Source organism: Xenopus laevis, chromosome 3L, assembly GCF_017654675.1.
Source record: "Xenopus laevis strain J_2021 chromosome 3L, Xenopus_laevis_v10.1, whole genome shotgun sequence".
Taxonomy (NCBI): domain Eukaryota; kingdom Metazoa; phylum Chordata; class Amphibia; order Anura; family Pipidae; genus Xenopus; species Xenopus laevis.
Window position 1 is genome coordinate 38,333,443 of NC_054375.1, and position 9,829 is coordinate 38,343,271.

The following is a 9,829-nucleotide window of genomic DNA, read 5'->3' on the forward strand; positions in this document are numbered from 1 at the left end:
GATCAAAATTAAAAATGGAAGACATTAAAGAAGTCAACAAGGCACTTAAGGTATGGCATAAAAGCATTTTCTTGATAAATTAGTATAAAAAATTGAATTCTTAAAGGTAGATGACTTGTTTCGTTAATGGGGATATATATGTGCAAAAACATAATCACCAACCTTAAATTCCAAAGGGGCAGTGTATCCCTGTGTTCAACTTGAATACAATGAATAGGACTTGTTAAAACATACTTGTTGCCCATTGTTTTAATCATGATGATAGCAAGATTTTTATTAATTATACAGCTAAACAGCAAAATTGAAGCTAACTCTTGTATGGTCCTTGCGAGGTAGATGATTAGATTACAGTACCAGTATACAACCCCTCTAGCAGGAGTCCATGTGCTTTAGTAATCTAATGATCTATCTCGCAAGGACCAAACATGGAGTAGCTTCAATTTCCCGTATAGCTCAAGAAATAGCAAACGCCATCAATTTTTTATGATTAAAACAATAGGCAAAAAATATATTCCGCATAAGCCCTGATCATTGCACTCATGTTGAACAGAGAGATATACTGCCCCTTAAATGTTAGGCAAATTGCATTTAAAGAGCTGCCCCAAAGAACAATAACTGCCCAATTGCATTATAGCCATATTTGATAATAAAAAGAAAAGCAATTTTTAGACTTCTTACTTACCTTACTTAGGTGCTTATGAGGTTAATTTAGTCTGAAGCCAGCTGTAATTATAGAGAATGTATTTGACTTATTTGTGCACCACATTATCGGTCAACACCCAGTCTGTACAGAAAACACCCATAATGTTTGGCACCAATTGCTGCCTGCTGTCATATATTCATGTTCTGTGAATTAAAATACATAGAATCCTGGGCAAAGTTACTTGATAGCAAAGATAATATTTTGTGCACTTTTCAAAACTCAGCCTTGCTAATTAATGAGACATAGTATGTGCTGGGGGTTTAGTAGGTTGCCCTAAATTAAAGGAGAACTAAAGCTTAAATAAAGAAGTAGGTAGAAAGTAGGCTAGAAATGTTGTACATTATGTTTTGGGCTTCTGTACCAGCCCAAGGTAACCACAACCCTTTAGCATGGAAGATCTGTGTTTCTGAAGATGCCCCAGTAGCTTCCCATCTCCTTTTCTGCTGATTCACTGCACATGCTCTGTGCTGCTGTCACTTACTGAGCTTAGGGACCAACTCACACTATACAGTACACATAGAATAGAAATGTCACAATATAAGGCTGATTAGTAATTAATACAGATAATTACTACATGGCAGCACAGAAACCAATGCAATTAGTATCAGAATTTAATAATCAGCCCTGTAGCATCAGCTTATATTACAGGACAACCTCATGTTCTACTTGATAATTAGCGACAACTCCTAAGCTTAGCTTCTCAACAGCTGCTCAGAGCCCACTGAGCATGTGAGTGTCACAGACACTTTCCAAGATGGTGACCTCCTGTGACAAGTTTGAAGTCCTGGATCATTGCTGCTGGACTTCAGTAATAAGTTCACTATATAAAATATGCCATTTTTAGCCACATTCATTTGTAGGGTTTAGTTGTCCTTTAATGCGTTTTCCTATTTGGAATCATTAGCTCTTGAGTGGGATGTAGGCCCTGTATAGTTGGGCATCCACATTATTGTTTACAATGCCTTTAGCCTTTGAATGAGAAATTTACCTAGAATTCAAATAACTTTATAGCTGACTGTCATGTGTTATTTTTGGTTTGTTAATTATTATATTATTATATCTGACTCCAGCAAGCAGTTTAAAGACTAACTTGATATCACTGAAAATACAATTGAGCAGGAACTCAAAATGAAGGCAGTCTTCCACCAGGCAGTTGAAGCAAAGTAAAACGGTTTATTATGTCCACAGCCTTACGTGTTTCGTTTTGCAAACACTAAGTTATAGGCAACATAAATTATCACTTTCTAACCTTGCAATAAAAAATACATATTCTCAGAATGGTTAAATTTTTACTGTTATTAGTGTTGTATCTATGACTGACCCCCCCCCCCCCAATAAAGATATTCAGGGGGGCCTGAAACATACCCTCTGCCACACTCATGCCTCCCCTCCCAGTTGTGGTTGGCCATATGCATGCTTAATTGTGACGGGCAGACATGGTCGGACTGGGCAGATGGGACATTGGGGAAAAACCATGGGGACCCTGCTGACCAGACCCGCTCCCCATGGCCTGTTCTGTTCCCTGCCCCGAGAAAAGAAAAGGTATGTGCTGGCAGGGGGAGAGGGTGTTACCATCAGGTTAGGGGTGTGTGGGCCCAAATGCAACAGCCCTAGTGGGCCCAGACCCCGCAGTCCAACGTTGCAGTAAGTCAACTTTAGTGTACTGGTGAGGGGGAGCCAGCCTGGTCTTCCAGGTCCCCTCGGCAGGGTCTGCTATATTCTGCAAATCCAGATAGTCGAAGAATTGATTTGCACATTGATGTGGTTTTTTGTCAAAGCCCTGCCACATTCTATTGTGAGCCCCAGGGGCAACAATTTTATTAGCCTGATTCAGTGTGTCGCCTATAAGGGCAGATCCCTCCTTGTATTACCAGCTTCATTGGGATCCCATCAACCAGATTCCAAACTGGAGAGCAAAGAGTTAATTAAAAAGCTAGAAAAAATATTTGACAGTTGTCTTAGAATATCATTGTTTTCCTCATTCTAAAAGCATTTATTTTATTTTTTGTGCCCTGTGCCTATTGTTTCCCTTTTCCTTTTTAATAACTGGGACTGATTGTGTGTGAGATAACTGCACTTGCAGCTGCACCTCTTCAATCTAACTAACACATGTCGCTTTTACTTGCCTCAAAACGTGTTTTGGCTTCTTTTCTTTACTCCACAGATTTATTATTTTTATGTGCCCAGAGAGTATTCAGATACTCTAATTTTATATATATATATATATATAGGTTTCTCCCAAAAATCCCTTATTTGGCTAGTTCTCTGCTGTACTTCTTGTGCATTGTCTTTGATTTCTCTTTAGTCACAGCATAATCCTTTGTCTTGGAGGAAGTGATGAGGTCAGCATTATCTCATTTATGTAATGACTTCAAAAGATTTCCTTCGCCCACTGGAAGGAAACATTTGTCATACCAACAGAATTATATATCACACTGCTCGAGAACTCTTTAACATTTCGAAATATTTAGACTTTTTTTTTTTTCCACTGATATTTACTGAAATTTGATGCAGTTACAATGGAATTTAAGATAGTAGGGGTAGCAAGTGCAAACAAATCAAAAATAAAAGGAAAATAAGTGGGTTTCAGATAACGTCTCAGGCGTATAATCTGCCACAATGGCCTAAACTAATCTCAAAGGGGAGGTAGACATATCCAGGATCAGCATTTTTCCCTTTTATAGAAAAACATATTGCAGACATAAACTTCAGTACACGATGCCACGGTAAGACAGTTGGCTGTTATACAATACAGAAGGAAAAGATGAGGAAAAGTTTTATACACAGGGTTTTGCCAATTTGTTAGGCACCCCCCCCCCTCAGCAAAAGTAATCACAAATTTGTACCTGGGTTGCTATTCCATTGATCCCTATGCTGCCTGGTGCATGTGCAGAAGAGTAAAATTTAGGAATGCACCAAATCCACTATTTTGGATTTGGCCAAACCCCAAATCCAGTGTGAAAGATTCGGCTGAGAACCGAATCCGAACCCTATTTTGCCTATGCAAATCAGTGAGGGGAGGGAAAAAGAGTGGTGCACACGAAAAGTGCACTGCTAAAAAAATGTTTTACTTACTTGTTTTGTGATGAAAAGTCACATGATTTTAAGGGTTCGGATTCGGTTAGCCCAGGCACAAGGATTCGGCCGAATCCTGCTGAAAATGGCCGAATACCGAACCGAATCCTGGATTCGGTGCATCCCTACTCGGGAACAGCCAAGGGATCCCAGCAAAATGGCAAAACATGGTGGAAGGGTGCTTAAAAGAGAAGGAAACGCTAAAACTAAGTAAGCTTTATCAGAAAAGTCTATATAAATACACCAGTAAACCCTCAAAGTAATGCTGATGTGAGTCCTCTGTCCAAAGAAACACAACATTTGTTTCCCCTTCTATTGTGTACACATGGACTTCTGTATCAGACTTCCTTCTTTCAACTTAAACCTCCAGGGCTAGGGCTTGAGCATGCTCAGTTTGCTCCTCTCTACCTCTCCCTTTTTTTTCTTTCCTCCCTCCCTGCTGTAATCTGAGCCCAGAGCTATGAGTGAGCAGGGAGAGACTCAGGCAGGAAGTGATGTCACACTAGTTGTTTACTCAGGTATGGTAAAGCATTTTGCTGAATAAATATAGTCATATACTTATATACTATTGTGGCTAATCTATTGGCAATAAACTACTTTGGTAGCTTTCCTTCTCCTTTAATGGGTTAATAACTGGTTAGTGCATTTTTCTTTGAAGAGAAGCACCTGCTTGAGGTCCAATTGGGGGGGTTCTAACAGATTGACACCCAAAGCTTGAAGGCCATCGTTTTAGCCACCTCAAAGCCACCCCCCCCTTTTTGTGACAACACTGCGGAGCTGGCGCGGGTCTGTAAATAGGGGGGCAATATTCGGCTGGGCCAGTGCGGATTGGGAGGGGGCAGGATAGGGGCGGCCGGGGGTCAAGAATTTCTTGACCCGCACATCAGTACTGCACATGCCTTCGAATTACTACCTTCAGTTTGCATAATTTATAACTTTATTCTATGTAAGGGATGTTCATCCCTCTCTTAAAGAGATACTGACACCAGAAAATAACCTTTTTGTATATCAATCATAACATTGTCTTTGAATGCTATTTATAATTTTGCCATAAAACTATTTGCCTGATGCTTTTAATTTAGAAACTAACTGACAGGTTAAGAAGGGACAGTCAGGTTGGCAAAACAGTCAGGTTTAGGAACTTCGTGTAACAATTACTTACAAAAGCAGAACTATCAACGAAAAACGACCAACATGACCTATTGGTAACTTTTAATGTAGATTAATATTTTGAAAAGACAATTTTTTTGTCAGTATCACTAAAATGGTGAAGGTGCATATTCCTCACACCACACTTCCTGTATCTGTTGCTTTTGGTGCGTCATTTTTTTATAACCTTGAGAAATTTTATAAAATAAGTGTTAAAGATTCATAATCTATTTCTGTTTTTAGGGGCATGCATGGTTAAAGGACGACGAAGCAGCAGAATGCAAACAGTGCAATAAAGAATTCTCAATTTCACGAAGAAAGGTACTGCCCTGTATTGATACCAAGTCGTTTCTAGTAGTAGCTAGGGTCTTCCTAATACCAGCATCATCCATCTGACATTTAATTCTTTCAGATATAAGTAGTGCTTTGTTTTAGTCATCTAGACAAATCCGATCTTTCCACCATTTATGTTGATTGGGTTTGACTACTTTTGTCTTGAAGTCAACTAGGGATGCACCGAATCCACTATTTTGGATTCGGCCGAACCCCCGAATCCTTAGTGAAAGATTCGGCCGAATACCGAACCGAATCTGAATCCTAATTTGCATATGAAAATTAGGGATGGGAAGGGGAAACCCTTGTTTTGTGAAAGTCACAAAATGTCCCTCCCCTCCCCTAATTTGCATATGCAAATTCAGATTTGGTTCAGCCGAATCCTGGTGAAAAAGGCCAGATCCTGGCCGAATCCCGAACCGAAACCTGGATTCGGTACATCCCTAAAAGTCAACACCACTATAGTTTTGTGCTGCTTCCAATCCAATGGGCCCAGCCCTGCTCAGTCTCCTCTCTCCACTTCACAGCCAAAGGAAAGCACCAATATGTTATTAAAGGAACAGTAACACCAAAAAATTTAAGTATTTTAATGTAATTAAAATGTAATATACTGTTTTCCTGCACTGATACAACTGGAGTGTTTGCTCTAGAAACACTTCAATAGTTTATATAAACCAGCTGCTGTGTAGCAATGGGTGCAGCCATGCAAAGCACAGGTTACATAGTAGATAACACATGCACTCTGTAGAATACCACTGTATTCTGTTACAGAGCTTATCTGTTATTTACTAAGTAACCTGTGCCCCGTGGCTACACAGCAGCTTGTTTATATAAACTATAGTACATTTTCTGAAGCAAACACACAACTTTTACCAATGCAGTGTAAGGGTGAAGATATACGGAGCTACTAGTAGTCACGGCTACAAAACGCCAGAAAATGCCTTCCCATAGACCATGCTGAGAATTGCCTCTGCTAAAACACGCAGAGACAGTTATCAGTAAATTATCAGCGTTGTCTATTTTTGTAGCATGACAAGAACCTGCTACTAGTAGTTCCATGTATCTTCACCCTACAGGAACCGTGACAGGCACATAGAAATCATGAAGTGAAAGAAGGGGAATGAGACCTTATAGTCATTTTACATTAGACTGGGGGTTTTTTACTCTAATAAATTCGAATGTACTCACAACTGGAATGGGAGGTTATTTATGAAAATTTTCAACCGTCTAAAATTCGAATAGGAACGATCTGAAAATTTGTTTAGTACTCGAATTGAATACAAACGAAACTCAAATCAAAACTCTTGAATGTCAGGAAGGCTATTAACATATTGAAATGGGTCAATGGACCTCTGCTATTGACTTGTAAATTAATTTGGCAGGTTTGAGGTGGCGAATATTTGAATTAGAACTGTTTCCATGGTCAAGAGTGATGCATTGGGGGATTTAAATTTGAATGTGTGAATTTTGACACCAAAAAAAATTTGAGAATTCGCATTTACTATTCGACCCTTAATAAATCTGCCCATCAGTAGAAACATGGACAAGAAGATGTCAAAGGATTTGGATGCAATAAAATAACTTGTGGCCCTACAGTTCTGCTGGAAGGTATTCATCATCTTAAATATACCACAGATAAAATGAAGGGGAATGGTAGTTTGAATGGTGTTGGTTCTGCACCAGAGGACTGTGACATTCAAATTGCCTTTTGTGCCTTTAAGTGGATAAAAAGCTGCAGACTGACCGAGTTGGCAGCTTACAGGTCTGACAGGTTTCCCCGATCGATATCTGGCTGAAAGTCGGACAGATGTCGATCGGACGGGACTAAAAATCCCGTTGGATCGCGGCCGCATCTGTTCGTTGATGCGGTCCCGCGATCCGACTGCCCGTTAGCCATCATTAGGATCCGATCGTTGGGCCCTAGGGCCCACGATCGGATCAGCCCGATATTGCCCACCTCAAGGTGGGTATATCGGGGAGAGATCCGCTCGTTTGGCGACATTGCCAAACGAGCAGATCTCTCCGTGTATGGCCACCTTTAGTCTTATGATACCTTAAGATATTTAATACCTTACTAATTCTGTCGTGATTTTTATGGTGTCCTTTTTATTTCTAAATTACACTGTTTACACTGCAAATAATTCACTCTACAATATAAAATGTAATTCCTGAACCAACAACCGTATTGTTTTTTAATTGTAATACTGGTGTTTAGGCAGCCATCTCAGGTCATTTTGCCTGGTCATGTAGCGTCAGAAAGAGCCAGAACTTCAGGATGGAACTGCTTTCTGGCAGGCTGTTGTTTCTTCTACTCAATGTAACTGAATGTGTCGCAGTGGGACCTGGATTTTACTATTGAATGCTGTTCTTAGATCTACCAGGCAGCTGTTATCTTTTGGCAGGGAGCTGCTATCTGGTTACCTTCCTGTTGTTCTGTTGTTAGGCTGCTGGGGGGAGTGAGGGGGGTGATATCACTCCAATTTGCAGTACAGCAGTAAAGAGTGACTGAAGTTTTATCAGTCACATGACTGGGGGCAGCTGGGAAACTGACAATTTGTCTAGCCCCATGTCAGATTTCAAAATTAAATATAAAAAAATCTGTTTGCTCCTCTTAAAAAAAAAAAAAAAAAAAAAAAAGGATTTCAGTGCAGAATTCTGCTGGAGCAGCACTATTAACTGATGCGGTTTGAAAAAAACAAAAACATTTTTTCCGATGACAGTATCCCTTTAAGACCTTAGAGAATTAAGATGTTTCTATCTCACCTTTTTCTGTCTCGTAGCATCACTGCAGAAATTGCGGCCACATCTTTTGCAACTCCTGCTCAAGCAACGAACTGTCGCTGCCGTCGTACCCAAAGCCTGTGCGCGTTTGCGACACTTGCCATAACTTACTGCTTCAGCGATGTTCCTCAAACTCCTCGTAAACTCCCGCAGCTCCATCTGAATGTCACACTTGCTTATTCTTGACAGAAAATGGACGAGCCAATGTATTTTCTACATCTTTTGGGTAATTCTCAATTGCTTGATGGAGGTGATTCTAAAATCTATATTTTTGGTAATTGTTCAGTGTAATAATATGTCTTATAACCTTACAATGAAATAAACATGTCCTAACAGTTCTTGTATTTACGGTTACATAACACTCATTTTCATGGCGCCAAACTTTTTATGTTTTTACTTAACATGAGAGCAGTCCTTACAATATAGATTTCTAGTATTATAGGTGACAAATGAAGAACCATCCACTTATATAGTACAGACTGATTGCTAATTAAAAATTTACTTTAGAAAGGCTTTTGGTGCCTTACCTTCTGCAAGACCACGATTACTGTGTATGGAGGTATAGATTGGTCCCAGTATTTGCAGCATTAAGAACGGTAAAGTCAACTTCTCTTCTCTCAATATATAAATATATATATATATATAAAATGTTTTTTTCTGCAAAAGAAAAGGCACCATAAGATATAGAGATATTTAAAGTATATATTCCTGTAACAAATTGAAGCAAATGATTAATTTTCTGTAATGTACAATACTATTTTGTGGCATTTTTGTGTTCTCTAAAATTGTTTCCAGAAACCTGTCTAAATCAATGTGCCTTTGTTTTAACTTTGACATCACTTAAAGCCAATACACAGACTGCATTTCTGTAAAAGCATTGTTTGATACCACAGTGTAAAGGAATAAAATGCTTTTTCACTAATGAAACCCGTGCCTGGCCATCCCCACCTGGGTCTTTGTTCTGTATCTTCATTAACAGACAAATTGATATTTCCGGCGACACACATTTTACTGACTATAACTCCCGGCGTTGCTATTTTATCTTTCCAAACCAAACGTGGAAACTTTTCTTCCTGTTTCTCTCCTTGAATGTTTTCTCTAAGCTTACACAATATTATGAGGTTATTAACAGATACATGTGTGTGATAGGAGCGACAAAATATAGACAAACTTGATAATGGCACAAAAGAAAAACCATGGAAAGTGCTGAGAAAACAAGACGACATTAACCCCTTGCTTGCCTAGTACCCTCTTGTCCGGATTCAGCTGAATACAGAACCAAATATGAATCCTCCTTGTTCCCGGATTTACTTTTCATAGAGCTTGGATTCAGTTAGGCCTAGCTTTTGGATACTGATCCAAGCTGAAAAAGACTTGGGTTCAATTAGATCCCATATATAATGCATAATACATTTTACACAATTTTTTCTGGTCCCCTGAAAAACGTAAAATGTACTATAGTTGAAAGTAATGAAATCATATATTTCCCAGGGCAGCCCGTCCTGACAGTGCAGATGTCTGGGGTTAAACCTGGATATCAAGAAAAAAATAGGCCTTTAAGCTCTGCCTTTTCCCTTCATCTCCCAGCAGGACCGGAACTAGGGGTAGGCAGAGTAGGCACGTGCCTAGGGCGCAAAGCTAAGGGGGCCCCAGGCACGTATCTGCTCTTTCGCCTACTCCATGTCTGGTCCTGTGTTTCCCTGGCTGCCGCTGGTAATTTGTGTTTAAATGCGCATGCGCGCTGGCGCGTACTTTCGCGCATGCGGGATTGAGCACACACTAAGCTGG

At 39.7% G+C, this 9,829-nt stretch overlaps 1 protein-coding gene across 4 annotated transcripts in view; it reads left to right on the top strand.

The window, feature by feature from the left end:
• The window catches only part of rufy1.L (RUN and FYVE domain containing 1 L homeolog), a 57,725-nt gene extending 48,757 nt beyond the window's left edge, over nucleotides 1–8,968 (top strand). For all 4 annotated transcript variants that reach the window (NM_001127758.1, XM_018250554.2, XM_018250555.2 and 1 more), the window contains 3 exon segments: nucleotides 2–50; nucleotides 5,171–5,248; nucleotides 8,041–8,968. In NM_001127758.1, coding sequence (NP_001121230.1) covers nucleotides 2–50; nucleotides 5,171–5,248; nucleotides 8,041–8,184 — 271 coding nt within the window. In that variant the 3' untranslated portion in view covers nucleotides 8,185–8,968.
• Nucleotides 8,969–9,829: the final 861 nt, after the last annotated feature.